This window comes from Aythya fuligula, chromosome 25 (assembly GCF_009819795.1).
Source record: "Aythya fuligula isolate bAytFul2 chromosome 25, bAytFul2.pri, whole genome shotgun sequence".
NCBI lineage: Eukaryota > Metazoa > Chordata > Aves > Anseriformes > Anatidae > Aythya > Aythya fuligula.
The window spans coordinates 86,660-102,638 of record NC_045583.1 but is presented as its reverse complement, the minus strand read 5'-3'; the positions used below and the strand labels follow the sequence as shown (position 1 = coordinate 102,638).

At 39.1% G+C, this 15,979-nt stretch overlaps 1 protein-coding gene and 1 long non-coding RNA gene across 8 annotated transcripts in view; one reads left to right on the top strand and one right to left on the bottom strand.

Moving 5' to 3' along the window:
* The window catches only part of LOC116498717, a 125,018-nt gene that overhangs the window by 40,926 nt on the left and 68,113 nt on the right, over positions 1-15,979 (top strand). The gene's annotated exons all lie outside the window — the stretch shown is intronic.
* NGF (nerve growth factor) overlaps positions 9,213-15,979 on the bottom strand; it is a 33,468-nt gene continuing 26,701 nt past the window's right edge. For 2 of the 4 annotated variants that reach the window (XM_032203073.1, XM_032203074.1), the window contains one exon: positions 9,213-12,847. In XM_032203073.1, the coding sequence (XP_032058964.1) occupies positions 12,116-12,835 (720 nt within the window). In that variant the 5' untranslated portion in view covers positions 12,836-12,847 and the 3' untranslated portion in view covers positions 9,213-12,115. Of the gene's footprint in view, positions 12,848-13,401; positions 14,062-15,979 lie in introns of those variants that run through there. The other 2 variants (XM_032203075.1, XM_032203077.1) reach the window with 2 other exon arrangements.

The window sequence follows — 15,979 nt, the reverse complement described above, 5'->3', positions numbered from 1 at the left end:
CTAGTGTTCTGCCATTCTTTGTATCATAACAGCATGCCCCATGGTCTGTGCTGCCAGCAAGGTGAATGCTGGCATTCACCATTTAAAATAGCAAAAAGTTGCCCCATCAAACACTATCATTTGTTGATAACATATTATGTTATCATTCTTAACATACCAACTGATCTGGTTTAAGGTGGTTAACAGCATATATATCAAAGATATGGCAGGATGTAAGACCTGTGATACATGCTAATTATGATATATAACATATATAATAATGGATGATTGTAATGATACATGCCATGACAGGAAACATCATGAGAGGTGAAATGTCTGTGTCTTGTGGTTGATTACTTTCTGCAGCATTTTACTTCCTGTTATGGTAGGTATGTGTTATGGAAGTGAATGTACATTGCTGGGTTCTTCTTTGTAATCCCTAATGACCTCTTTCCAGTGTTGAGGTGAGTTTGTCTTCCCAAAGATGAATTTGGGAATATATCCTCAAGCTTCAGTTCAGTTATGAAAACATGGTGTTTTTGGTCATGCAATGAATAATATTGTATTCTAATTGCTTTCATTCTAAGCCTGTTCCAGAAGACAAAGATTTGTCTGAATATCTTTGATCTATGTGTTCCAGAGGCTAATCAAATCTGTTATTGTGGGATTATGCCCATAACTTAATAAATGGTAAATTGCAGTTGACTCTTGGTGACCTCAAAGATGTCTTGATTAGCATAATTTAATATTTCAGTTGTTGGTTAGAATATTGTTTCCTGCTGTATTCTTCATTTTTCATAGATTTTGAGATTTGATGGTAATTTTTTCTGCCCCGTATACCCCCACCCCCCCCCCCCCCCTTTTCTGTAAAAACATAAGAATTATTTCTTTATTGAGTGACAAAATACATGCTGTTGATTAGGTTCTTCAGATCTCATAGATCTGAGACCCATAGGTGTTTTACTGTGTTCTTTTGTTTCGGGCTTAAATTGTATCCAGAGCTTTACCAGCTATTAAACAAGAATGTATACTAGCTTTTTTCCTTTTGTAAGTATCTGGTTTTGGTCAGAGTTGGAAACGGGACTAGTGAATCCTTTGTTCTGAGTACAACAGTGTTGTTCTTTTTAATGGTCTAAACATTCTAGTAACAAACCCAAAACTTAAATTGCATTGGCACTATGGGCAGCATGGAAGTATCACAGAGGATTCTTCTGTCAGTTAAATCAGAATTATATTTCTATTTTCTTTCTGCTACGGATATTACGTAACTTCAAGCAATTGCATTTTTCTCAGGAAAAGATATTGTTTTTGAGTACATCAAATGTGTAGACATGGTGCATTTGCATCTCATGGTGCCCAGTTTATATAAAATGGGGTCCTCAGTTGTGCTGGAATATGTTTGAGTGGATGAATAAAACCACCTCTTGGTATTATCATGAGTGGATATTTGTTTTCAAGAGTGTAATGAAGAAAAAAACACCTTTAAGGTGGTGAGTATATTAAAAATGTATGTTTCTTTGAAAAAGGAGAAAAAATATGTAATGCTCTGGAAGTTGATTTATATTCATGGTCCTTTCATCCAATGTAGAATAAGTGAGATGTATTAGTGGAACTAACTGCCTGAGTTAATTCTTTTAAGTAGCCATTGAACTTTTACAGTTTTTACATGTTACTTATCTAGGGGTATAAAAATAGCCCATAAGGATATTGCCAAGTCATACTAACCAGCCTCAAGACCTCGGTGTAAAAATCCTCTCACGTTCACTTGTACTCTTTGACAGTGAGAATATTGTTGGCTATACAGAGACATTCTCTGTGTGGTCAGAGCTGGCACAGTATGCTGAGGGCATTTTTTCTCCTCCAGTATAGCTCATTTTAGAGCTGGCAGTTTGGATAGTGTGGTCCAATACAAGATGCTGAAATGTTTATTTGATTCCTTGTTCATTCTTTTCTTGTGAAAGAGCATAACTTCCTCTCTTAAATTTATGCAAAAGGAAGAGGCTAAACAGAGGCTTAGATACTTTAATAGTAATACCGAAATCCTTTTTAGGGTCTAAAAGGGGAATAAATTGTTTTTGGCAAGCTTAACAAGATTATTGGTTTCGCTGCTATTTGCTCAAATGTCCTCTATTTTTTGTCTTGGTTTTCTTTTAACTCCTTCTCCCACAGCCATAAAATCAACCATTGTTCCCATGGATCTTTAAGTTCAGCACCTCTTTCTAGGGCTGGATTGTGTACAAAGGCACCATCATCATCAGCTTCCTAGTTCTTGAGAAAAGTGGTCTCAGCTGTATACTGTTACTGTTTCAAAATACACCTCAGATAAAGTCTACACCATTGTTTGTAACATAAGTTAACATGATTTATCATGGAGAAATGCCATGCCATTCTGCTTATTCTATCACACTGAGAAAATAAATATGAGACGTTTCAGTTTGACCTCTGATTTAGAAACAAAGTGAATTTAAACACTGAGAATAAACATAAAATGAAGGACATACATTTTGAGAACTAATAACTCATTCCTACATACTCTGGCTTTTTATCTTTCACTATTGAATAGCTTCTGGCTTATGAAGAACATTTTGTTCATTCATGGCAAAAATAGGAATGAAAATAGCAGTTAGCACTGCATCTAACAATAATTTAACAAAAATACTGAATTAGGATTACCCGTGGTCAGTGGCAGATAAGGAGGTTTCTCCAGATTATTTCATATTTCAGTTTCTCATGTTTTATGGTTTCTAAAGGGCTTTTGGTAACATTCCAGTAAACAGAGTATGAGGAAAAGCTCAATAATGGTGTCTTCTGAGGCAGAAAGGATATTCATAAACATACTATCACAAGGGGACTATAAGAATATATTTTTAATGAACTTCTAACCACGTGTGTGTCAAGCTTTCAGACATAAATAATTATTTCTGTGTTATGTGAATGTGTGCATATAGCAACTTTGCTGTTCAGAGCAATTTGGAACAGGAAGACTGAAAATTGATAAAACTGATGAAGGGGCTACAACACCTGTGGTAGGTACACCAAGGTTCAACACTATGCAACTGGCAAAGTAGTCTTTGGGCAAACTGAAGGCAAAGGCAAAAATGCCTTTGAGGGTAGAAATGTTCTGAGGGAGAAGTGTTACAGAGGTATGTTCACTGAAGTGTCATCTATGCACGTAGGATGATTCCAAACCACTCTGTGGCAATAAGAAAGAGAAAACCAAAAGGGGGCAGGAAAAAAAAAAAACAATGTTTGGAAGTGTTGTTCTAGACTAGTTGGTGAGAAGAAATGCAGCAGGCTAGGTTTAAGTACTGGAAATTAGGAAGGCAAAGTCTCTAAGGAGCTGAATTGTAGCTAAGGAAGTTGTGTTCTGCATTTGCTGTCTCATTGGTTCTTGTTGGCAGACATACTTCAGTAAAAGCATTTTACCATTTTGTTTTCTGTCTGTTCACAGTGGAACAACTTGTGGCCTAAGCTGGGTATCAGACCTAAGTCTTTCTGATGTACCTGAGAAGACACCAAGGGAGCCTATTAGTATCACTACAGATTTTTAAGTTGGGGTGGAAATAAATTCTCTTCTCCCCAGCCTATATGCTGTGTGATTCCTGAGAATGCGAAAAAGGGATGTAGCTGTACAGTAGCTGTTCCAGCATAACTCTGCAGTGAACAGAAAGCAAATCTCAATCTGGAAGTGAAATGTGAGCACAGATGGAAATGTTTGTGGTTATGAAAGTATTTGGATGACAGAATGGGTATGCCTGGCATCCAAATCAATTCACTCACTGAGTTCCCTTTTACCTAGTAATAGTGGCCCTGTACTCTTGGTACTTCCTTGTGGTGGTCTTGACCACAACAGCTTGTCTCTTCATCTTTTTTTCTTCGCTGTAGAAACCATTGTATATTGGGCAACAGTCACTTCCCTCAGCCTGCTGGTGATGCTCTGTCTAGTGCAGCACAGCAGAGATGCTTCCAATCTCATGCTGTATTTGCTCTTTCCGACTTCCAGTCCCTACATGCTTACATCTCCTGTTTGAGCACTGAATGAGGAGTACAATCTTTTTAGCTAAGTATTTCCTAAGGGCTCTTGAAAGTCAAAATCTAAAGGGTCAGGAGGAAGAATGTTCTGAGAAGCAGGTTAAGTGAAAGCTTCCTGTTCTAGTGTCCACATGTACCTCCTTATTCTTTGTTTTCTGTTTCAGGACTGTCATGATATTTGGGTTAAACAGAGCTGAACCAAATGGCTAGTGTTAGAGATCGTGATCATGACTGCATGTTTGCATGATGCTCAGTTCTTGCTGAAGTCCCTTTGGAGCGTTACTTCCAGTGAATAGACCATTCACTCTGCAAAATGCAGTCATAGCACGATGTATTTTTTTTAATGTCTTCTTGTAAACTTTCTGTTACAGGCATACCACAGGCACACACCTCAGGAGTGTTGATTAGTGCAGTACTTTGTCTAAACATTTTCCCACTGGATCCAATCCAGTCTGGGATTGCAACTGTTGTGAGAAGGCAACAAATCATTCTGAGAAGTATCTAAATTTGCACCCATTGGTCAGAGCAATGTTTATGAACAGACAGAGTCACATGACAGAGGAGAGGGTACTCTTGAACCCTGCTAGTAATATGTTCTAAAAAAGTACCAGAGCTCCCTTTTTTTTTTTTTTTTTTGGTATGAGTAAACCACAGAACTACGTTTTTCTTGTTTGAACAACCCCTGGTAGAATGTCATGGGAAAAAATGCCAGGAAAGCAACTGGAGTCAGCCCAGAAACATTTTCGATGCTCATAATTACTTTATTTCTTATAACAAACAACAACACAAACAAATCAACAAACAGCCTTTTCAGAAATTTGCATATTCTTTGAAAAAGTATTTCAGGGCATTACAGTGATTGAGACATAGTACCTATGTGAAAAATGCAGATAGGAAACCGTAAAGAGTAAAATAAATGCCATGTGTATACATTTTTTTTCCCTCATTTTCAGTCCTATCTCAAAATAAACAACAACAACAAAAAACCACCCCACAATGTAAATCATTGTTTACTTTTTATACAGTCACCTTTGTATCTAGTATCTTGTATCTACAAGATACTTGAAAAGGATCGGTCTTGCAAAGAGTTGTATTTAGCATTTTTTTTTTTCTCTCAAACGACCAGAGAAAATGAACAAGGAGGTCTCATAACTCCTTGGGCCCCTTTGAACACTCTGGAGTGTTGCTTCTGTCCTCCGTTTCTAGGTTGATTATAATTTAATGTTGTTGGTGACACAATCTTCTAATTTCAGGAAGATGTATCTTAATTAGATTGAAATTTGTGCATTTGTCAGTAGCCCTGAGCTTATACAGCAGTTTGCTACTCCTGGAATGGCTGGCCTTAATTTTTATAGTGCTATTCTCCTTGTGCTGACTCTGGAAATTGTAATCAGAATAACTGATCCAACTTACAACATAGCAGAAAGCCTTTAAGATTTTTCAGAACTTTCTTCACATGGTTTTCCTTCCTGTGCAGAAAACAAGGAGGAAGCATGAAGACTTCAGCAGAATTGTGCCAAGTTTACTTGCAAGTAAATGAAACATTTTTTTTTTCTTCGTGTGTCAGTAATTAGTCATACTTACCTGGCAAGTAAGAAGATGATATTATCTGTTATAGATGGCTTTCCTGCATCAGCTGGTAGCTAGCAGTCTTGTGGCAAAATCTTGCTGCTTTTTTTCTGTTTTCTTGAACAGCTTTTGCAGTTCAGTGATACATTAGCATGTAGTAATTTGAGTACTGCTGTTGGCAAACTGGGTGGCAAGAGATGCATATTAGATAACTGTTGAAAATGGTGTTAGTGTGCAAATGTTCTAAGTGTAGCTTATCTATTAACTTGCTTCAGACATATGAAAAATGTTTTTGTTTCAGGATAACAATAGCCCTTGCAAAATTTTCTGTATTTTGCTTCAGTAATCTGCTTTGGGAGCACACTTTGAAAGAGAACTTGACTTTCTAGGTTGAGTGAACTGGACTTCCATCATTAGTCAATAAAGAGTCCCAGTTTAGAAGAGCATTTTCCCATTAAATACTGCCTTTCCTATGTTATTCATTACCAAAATTTATTACTAACATACTAAAATCTCCTCTTTGCTCTTTTCTGTGTGTTTTTATTTTTATTTTTATTTTATTATTTTTTTTTTTTGTTTTATAAGCTAGGAACTAGTGGAGGACAATAGACTTCTGACACATTTTTCACATTCTTGTCACCATCAGTTCTTCATCTGACCTAATTACTTATAGCTGTTCTGGTTCATAATGTTTTTTAATCTAAGCCTCTAGTTTTACTGTTTTAACTTTGTTAATTATATTTATGGCTAACATTTCTTATAATCAGTGTCAGTTAACAAAAAAGCTGTTGATAAATTCCTATAATTTTTTTCCTGGTCAGTTTTTGATTGTCTTAATAGGAAGTTGTTTTTCACAACTTCCTGAAAAGTATTGCTAACTTGGTGTGGGAAAATTGAATAACAACTTGGGTCTTACAGTTCTAGGTTTGGAATAATGAACATTGTCTAGTGACTTGAAGACACTTTTTCATTGTTTACCTATTCAACTGGTCATTCCTACCCCACCCCCACCCCCCCTTAGAGTTTAGTGCAGTCTATTCTCCTGTAAAATACCATCCCATGCTGTCTAAAGATTCACAGTGTGCATGTTTTCAGAAGCTTGAATTCCAGTCTGCGTGAAGAACCTTTAACTAAAGCAGTCATACATGGATGATACACTGACATGAACACTTTCTGCCACCTAATTTTTTCCTGTGCATCGTAGACTCATTTAAGTTGGAAAAGACATCTAAGATCATCTAGTCCAACCTTTAATCTAGTTCTGCCAAGTCCACCGTTAAACCATGTCACTAAGCTCTACATCTACATGTTTTTTGAATACCTCCAGGGTTGGTGACTCAACCACTTCCCTGTGCAGCCTGTTCCAATGCTTCACAACCCTTTCAGTGAAGAAATCTTTCCTAATAACCAACCTAAACCTCCCCTGGCACAACTTGAGGCCATTTCCTCTTTGACCTATCATTGTTGCTTGGGAGAAGAAACCAATCCCCACCTTGCTATAGGCTCCTTTAAGTTAATTGTAGAGTGCATTAAGGTCTCTTCTGAGCCTCCTTTTCTCCAGGGTAAACAACCATAGCTCCCTCAGCTGTTCTTCATAATGCTTATTCTTCGGACCCTTACTAGCTTTGTTGCCCTCCTTTGGACATGCTCCTGCACCTTGATGTCTCTTTTGTAGTGATGGGCCCCAAACTGAGCACTGTTTGTGAGGTGCAGCATCACCAGAGCTAAGTACAGGGGGACGATCACTTCTCTAGTCCTGCTGGCCACGCTATTTCTGATACAAAGCAGGATGCTGCTGGCCTTCTTGTGAATCAACACTAGGTGAGTGATAAGTTTGAAAAAGAAATATGGTGGATTTTGTGCTCTGATTCTGGCAGGTAGTATATTATTTAAAAGTAATTCTTTAAAAGAAAAATCTATATGCATTTGTAGTAGTAATCCATTTAACTGTTTTAGGTGTGGACGTTTTTGAGGGGATTTTTTCTTCTTTTGGTGTAAAGCAAGAGAATTGTTTTCTAGAACAGTTCAGTACAAACATAGCAAAAGAACCTCGTGCCCCATCCTGGTGACTTTAATTGTATTGAGAATGTAGCGTCCCCATCACATGAACAACAGGTAGCAAAATGATGACTTTCCTGATCAAAGGTTGTAGTGGTTTTACCCAGCTGGGCAGCTGAGCTCCAGCACAACTGCTTTCTCACTCCCCCTCCTAAAAGGGAAAGGGGGAGAAAATACAAGGGTTGAAATAGGGACAGGGAGATCACTCAATAATTATCATCATGGGCAAAACAGACTCAGCATAGGTAGATTACTATAATTTATTACCTGTTGCTAACAAGCTAGAGCAGTGAGAAACTAACAGCAAACTAAAGGCACTTTCCCCCCATTTGCCTTCTTCTGTGTTCTCCCCCTGAGCAGCATAGGGGAATGGGGGCTGTGGTCAGTCCCTAGTGCTTTGTCTCTGCTGCTCCTTCATGGTCCCTCTCTGCCACTGCTCCAGTGTGGGGTCCCTCCCACAGGATGCCATCCTTCAGAAACTGGTCCTGCTTGGGCTTCCCACAGGCAGCAGCTCTTCAAGAACTGCTCCACTATAGGTCTGTACCATGTGGACTCTCTCTATGGGCTGCAGCCTCCTTCAGGCCAGATCTGCCTGCTCCAACGTAGGCTCCTCCACAGGCTGTGGCATGGAGATCTGCTCTGCTGCGTTACCCTATGCGCTGCAGGGGGAAAGCTTGCTTCACCATGGTCCAGGGGAACTTCTGCTCTGGCACCTGGAGCCCCCTCCTACACTGCCCTTGGTGCCTGCAGGGCTGTTTCTCGCTCCTTGTTCTCCCAGATGTTGTGGTGCAGCAGGCCTTTTCCCTCCTTAACATTAAGGATGTGCAGCTAAGGTCACCACTGTTTTCAACCATTATGAAGTTGTTTTGCTCTTTAACACCAATCTAAGCAGAGGCGCATCCATTCTTCCAATGAGATGTTGGTCCTCTTATAATTCTCTTACGCTTTGAAAAACCACTGAGTACTGTCTCCTGGCCAGATTGGAAGTTGGATAATTCTGTCTTGTATTTTCTTAATTTTAAGTCCCTCTACTGACTGCTGCTTCCAGGTGTTCTGCTGGATAGCTTTCTTTAAACTGCTTTATAATAGTTCTTCTATATTTTCTTCCACTGTGGGCAGTGACATCGAATCTTCCTTAGTTCTTGCTAGTTTCGTTTTATATAGCAGTTTGGATGAAGGGTCCTACTGAAATGTTAATGTGCAATCTTCAGTGGTTATACAGATCGAGTGCTGGAATTCAAGACTGTGTGTCAGGTCCAATGATTGTTATAATGCTGGAGTTGCCTTGCCAGAATAGCCTATTTGTAGGAATACAGAAACTGATTTTTCTAGAGCTAAGAATACATAGTAATTTCATCACAGAATCATCATAGAATGGCTTAGGTTGGAAGGGACCTTAAAGATCATCTCATTCCAACCCTCCTGCTACGGGCAGGGGTGCTACCTAATAGATCAGGTTGCCAAGGGCTTCATTCAATCTAGCCTTGAACACCTCCAGGGATGGGGCATCCACAGTTTCTCCGGTCAACCTGCTCCAGTGCCTCACCACCTTCTGAGTGAAGAATTTCCTCCTAACCTCTAATCTGTCTTCCCTCTTTTAGTTTAAAGCCACTCTCTCAATTTCAAGCCCTACAAGCAAGCTCCCTGACAGTGGTGTTAGTTGCTCTAATGAAAGATGTTGCTTATTAAAGAAAGGCTTGTAAGGGTGCAGCATCTATTGTGCTTCCCTTTAATCACATTTGAACACTTGATTAGATAATCAAGAAGCATTGTTATGTAAGGGATGAAAGGAACTATTTAGAGAAAGCGTGACTATTTTGTAACTAGGCTCTTCCTCTGTCAATGTCAAAACTTCCTATCTGTATTGCAATTGAAATGAAAGCAATCAGGGCAAGGCCTAACAACGAATAACTTGCTTGCAGGACTGAGCATTACAATGAGCTTTTGGTATTCCAGGTCTTTGGCATCAGCTCAGCAGTGGGAATGATTGCATACCCAGTAAGACTTCAGACACATCAAAACAAAACTGAAAATCACCACCAAAGCAAAACTGTAATAACAGTGGTGATGAGAGGATGAGTTCCATGTTACGGGATGGAAACTGATTGTGGTTTTTGTAGCTCTAAGTCTGGAATACTAGATTCTGCAATTAATGCTGGGATCAAGATCCAAGTGTGAATGCACCAAACTGTCCTTTTCATGCTTTTTCTATCCTCCCTTTTGGGACCTTTTTAATTACTAGGCAAGAAATGTTAGTAACAACATATTTCACTGTCACGTATTATGAACCAATAGTCTAATTTCAGTCTTGGAAGTACAAAATTAAAATCAGCTGAAGTGGTAAATGTGGAATAAATCACATCAATATCTGTCAGACTATAAAATATTCTCCCCCTCAATGAACAGAATAAAAGTCCAGATTTATAATAGTAATTAATAGGTCTTCCAATGGCATCTGTTTGTCTGTTATCAGATTGGGTGTTAGAGGCAGGAATATACTTTAAGGTGTAGCAGAGGAACTCTAAGTGGTCTGGCTTATGGAAGGTATGCCAGCACTCAAGATTGCTTTAAGAAGAAAGTTTCAGGGCTCTGTGAAGAAATGCCAAGTTTTGCACATTTGGAATTACCAAATGCAATCCTGAGACACTGCTTCAGTTGCAGTTCTGTTATGTCAATGGTACAATAATGGCATTCACCAGAAACCTAGAAATCCAGGATAACTATTGGCTTCCTTTTTTTCCCTAGTCACACTGTGTCATGTATGGTAAAGAACAGATTTGTTACCTTTGTACATTGCTTTCAGGCTCCCAAAGAACGTAGGCATGACTCTGTTCCAATTCTAAATTCCTCTCTGCTTCACAGTGCCGTGCTTTTCACACACTGAGCTTTTCCTCCATCTCTCCTGTGTTGAGTGGGAGGTGGTTGCCACTTTTACTGTGTTCTGCTACTGTGTTAGAGCATCTGATACCTGTGTGGCCACAGGACAATCAAGATCCTGTCCTCTCCTAGACCTTTCAGCTAACTGTCTATTCATGCATATATAGCAAAAAATAATGTTCTGAAGGGGGTAAAACATTCTTATTGGAATATTGATGTCCCACACCATAACCGCATACTAGAGGGGGCTGAAAAGTGACATATGAGTGATTATCAGGAATCGTCTTTGAACTATTGCCTTCTATGTCACAGACTGGCAATGTCTTACTAGAAAGCATATCTTACCTAGATTTTATTATTTTCCATTGGCAGTATTTTATGACAATACATTTTCTCTAGAGATTTACTCTCCTTTGCTGTTTAGCCTGGGGAAGCAAATGTCAGGCCTGTTTTTCTCATTAAAAAAATAAGTGTGTGAGTAAAGGCAGGGGCAAAAGTGTGCCCTCTAGAATTTGGAAGAAACCTGGCTAAAAATCCTTAATGGTATTTGTTTTGAAATGGTTTCTGCAGTGGATAGCAGCTCTTCTTCCAAAGGAAACAGTGAGAGAAAGTACAGTTTTATCCAGTGTGCAGTGACTTAAACACCCAGCACGAGTCCCAGTCTCCACTATGTACTTCTAGAAATCGGTATTCTCCAAAGCACAGGAATTATGAGCCCATGGTTATTTTGGGGCTTCTTGTTGAGATACAGGCTTAGTGTTTTTTTCTATCACACATGAGAAGATTTGCCCCTATGTCAATGCCTCCTTGTCAAAATACCACCTCAAGAGAATTTTTACTTCTTAATTACAAGGCTTGTGAAGATTTTTTATTTTTATACGTATATTTACATTTACAACCCCATCACTTTAATATAGCTCTTAAGCAATGAGCTGTAAAATGCCATTCCAATTCAAAAATACATGCATCTAGACTCTGCTCTTGTATAGACAAATGTTCTTATTGGAATATTGATGGAATTGGAATATTAAACACAAAAGTGTTTAATGAAAATATTTTGGCAATTTTAAATTAGAAATTTATCTAGCAACATTAGAAATTTATCTAGCAACACGCAGAACTAGTGTTCTCTACCTGGAATTCACTGAGGTGATTAATGATAGAAGACTAATACCTTTATGTATACTTAGTAAAACTGGAAGCAAGTTTTGAAGGGTCTTTTTCAGTCTTTTCGTAATTGTTGGAAATATTTAAATTGAAAATAAACCTACAAGGTTTTCACAGTAAACTGGCAGGCTATGTGATGAAAAACTAGAAAAATGTGGTGTTTTTATAAGATAGTGGACAAAGATTGTTCAATGGTCCTGTGAACATTTCAGAGTTGTAGGGCTGAACTGAGACTAAGGTGGACATCTTCTGAGGGGTTCTGCTGGTAAGTAAATTGCAAGCACAAAAGGTTTCCAAGAGAGTTTAATAAATAATGAAGTTCTTTCTGTACTGTATAAACTATAAATACACCATGCAGTCATTTATAACTTAAAATAATTTACAAGCTGAGGTAGGGGGGTAGTAGGATGTTGTCATGGGGTTTAGCTCCATTTCAGGGTCTCCCCGACTTCCTGCTGAGCACACAAACGCAGGCTGTGTCAATTCGAATAAACCGCCAGGCTGCTTGCTTGCCCTCCATTGTCAGTGCTTTGACAAAGGTGTGTGTTGTGGTGCAGTAAGAGTTCCAGTGCTTCGCATCAATCCCTCGGCACCCACTGGAGACTGGCTTAGGGTCCCTGCACTTGGTCTCAAAAAAGTACTGTTTAAAAATGTTGTTGTTAATGTTGACCTCTCCCAACACTGTCACCTCTTTGCCTTTGATGTCAGTGGCTGTGGTTTTGTCCCCAACCCACATGCTGACACTGTCACACACTGAGAACTCTCCCCGGTGCAATACAGGATGCGCTGTCCTCTTGGTCCTGGCAGTCCTGTTGAGAGAGACTGCACTGCTGAGCTGTCCCATATTCTGTCCTTTCCCTGATACTGGAGGGGGCCGTGTACTGAACAGAACCCGAGGAGACCGGAAACGCTTCTTCTTAAATAAACTTGGGTCCATGGTAATGTTTATATCTTCTCTTCTACCTATCGTCCAAGTAGAGTGGCTGTGGGTTGTCTGTGGAGCTGCCTTGGAAATGTGCTGTCCGTTACTCTGGTGGGATTTGAGTAGGGAGTGTTCTGCAGGATACTCCAGTGGAGCATTGTCTTCTGACTTTGGAGCTGCCTGTGTGCCGATGAAAAAAGCTATAATCAGAGTGTAGTACAGCATGGACATTACGCTATGCACCTAGAATGAAAAAAAAATGTAGTATTACTGTAAGCCATGTTGGCAGAAACAGATGCTGTTGCTGACAATAAATTTGTAAGATACCCAGGATCATATAGATTTCATCAGGTATTCATGTGGGTGCCAGATGTTGTTCTTCTGGGATAGCTCATTCAGACGGTATAGAAGTTCTTAATAAAGTGAGAACATTAGAAAATAATAGCTAAATTGTTATTAATTCCTCTGGTATTTGTTATTAGAACACTGTTTATGAAGGACTTGTTTGGTGTTATTAATGTGGAGACCATATGGTGACAGCATGTTCCCAGGAGTAAAATCTCTAGTGATTTTTGGCAATAACCTTGTTGGTCAGGGCTGGTCTCTTGGCTGCATATACCCTCTAGAGTAGTGAGAACAGAAGCAGGACTTTGGCTAAAGTAGCTTGTCCATTTAGTTCATTTGTCTACAGGTGTGTCCTTTGGGCTAGGGTGGGGACCACCACCAAGCCATTATTTGTATAAGTGGGGGAACCCCAGTGAATCCTGCCATTATCGCACACTCACGGCCACACTTACCTGCCATGTGGACATGCCCCAGCACTCTGGCTGGCTCAGCAGCCTCCAGCAGCCTCCATCTATCCCATCTGCCCTTTCAGGACGCACCACATTGCTGATTTTGGGCAGATAAAGCCCAGGCTCCTTCCCAGAAGAGCTCAGACATCACATGTCACAAGGGCAGATGGGATTTGTCCAAGTTCAGGCTGCCTATTAGGACAAATATGGGTATTACATAGGAGCACCATGGATGATAGGCTATTTTTGGTTGGTTTCTTAGGTACAGCATAGCTAAAACCATTGGGGTCATAGTTCTGGTTATATAGAGAAACACCATCCTTTTTTTTTTTTTCCAAAGTTCTGTGAATAAGAAGTTGCACAAATGTCTCTGTATAGTATATCTAAAGCCAGTGCTATTCTTCCTTTGGGGTGGAGAATATGCATGTTTTTATGGGTGTGGAAAAATGTTAAGACAAATATCTAAAACATCTTGAAGAACGGTATAATGCTGGAAGACCAGTAGCAGTAATACCTTGTTAGGTTAATTACCATGCGCTGGCTAATTCAGCTATGTGCTAGGTGACAAACGGGTGGCAGGCATACTGGGAATAAGAGAGACTCAAAAAGGATCTGAAATTGCAGCTAAAAGCAGACATTATATTTCCTCTGTGAAGAAATAGTAAGTAGACACAGTATAAACAGAAAAAAAAAAAAAGAAAAAAAAAAAAAAAAGAAAAAAAAAACCTTCAAGCCAGGCTTCTCCCCTGGCTCAGTGCTTTGTTTTGCCTGACATGTCTCAGCTGGCCCTGAATTACACTGTGTCCAGCCAGCAGGCAGGCAGCTGCACATAAACTGGACAAACAGGGTTTTTCAAAAGAGGAATTAGACTCCGCAATTTCACTGTGATTTCCCAGCATGTTTTAATGTTTTTCCTGGGTGTGGGTCAATGACAACTGAAGTTCCCCCTTTCTGTTCATCTTTCTCAGACTAGAATTCAAAGCATCACTAAAGCACTCACTAGGACTTTAGCTTTGCAAGAACACAATCTTGTAGAAAATGCAGAACCCTTAGATGTCCCATAGGATCTCATGTGGATACTTTTTATCTTGGACAAGAGCTGAAATGAAATAAACAGCTGTGTTTGTGCAGGGCTGGACAAGCATTTAAGAAATCAGCAAGAGATGCCAAACAGAGGTAGTGACTGAACAGTATAAAGATGTTACAGTCCCTCCATCAGGGGGACAAAAGGAGACAAAGTCCAAAAGCCATATTAGCAGATCTCTCTGCAACCATTAAGCTGGAAGATCTGGGAACAGTATGATGATAAGGAGAGTCAAATCTCTCCCACAGAGAAAACCTTTACTTATCCAGCTATTTTAATTTACTTAAAACAAGTCTGAGGGTTGCTGCTTACCCACATGCTGCTCATGCTTGAGCAGTCATCATTATCTGTATAAGGAAATAAAGCTGGGTGTAGCTCAATAACTTGGCTATGCACAATTCAAAGTGTAACCCCTTGTTCAACAACCAAATTAAAATCAGATGGTTCATTACATCTCTAAAAAGTTAGCTTTTCCAACAGAAATGTTAATGGAAAAGGTTTGCAGAACATACTCCAGAAACAATTTAGGCATGCCAATAGCAGCCTCAACCTATTGTGTTTACATATAAAACCTGTTTTTATTATTTCCTTCTATAGGATAGAGGCATAGCAATGCCAGCAAAAAGCTCATTTCTGGTTTTGTGCCATACCTTTGTTCTCTGAGCTTCTTTCTTAGGTTGCATATGCTAACATTATTGTTCTAAGGCCATTAACACAAAACCAGAAAGAGACAGACAAAATGTAGTTGGAATACCTGGTAGTTTTCTTGAAGATTCAAAATCGAGTCTTTTCATCAATTATTACATTAGTGGAAAATGAAAACCAAACATATTTAAAAAGTGGATTAGTCTTGATGACAACACAAGCAAAAATAAAAAATAAAAAAAAATATGTGTGTCTTAAGACTGTTGGGATTGTGACTGTTTTTCTGACATGTACATATATTTTAGGGGCTGTTTTGGGGGTTTATTTCTAAACTTTATCTTGTGCATAACTACTGAATCCTTTAATGGTGCTTTCTGAATGTGTTCAGAATGTGCAGCCACCTGAGCTTCCAGGAGATGCATAGCTGCCATTTTTAGTGCTGGTAGTAAAATGTTTGTCACATTGGCCACAAAGGTTACCACGAGTCTTTTAATACCAAAAATGCAAGAACTGTACTAAAACAGAGGATGTTTAGTGAGCACTGTGCCATCTAAGCAGACCATCTCTCATTATACATAAACATTCCCCGCAAAAGGTGCGTATGGAAGCACAATAAGAGAAGAAAGAGTAAATGGAAACTCCCATTTTAGCCAGATAATAGCTAGCTAGCAGATATCAGTGAAGCAACTCATTTAGTATTTCAAAGAACTAAGCATTTCCCAAAATAATAAAATTTCTAAAAATAATGCAAATTCTCTCATCTTCACTCTTCAGAAGACAGATCCATATTTTTTTTTTTAAGTTCAGAATGACAATTCTCATTCTCATTTATATGTTAGTTAAGTGTCTTGC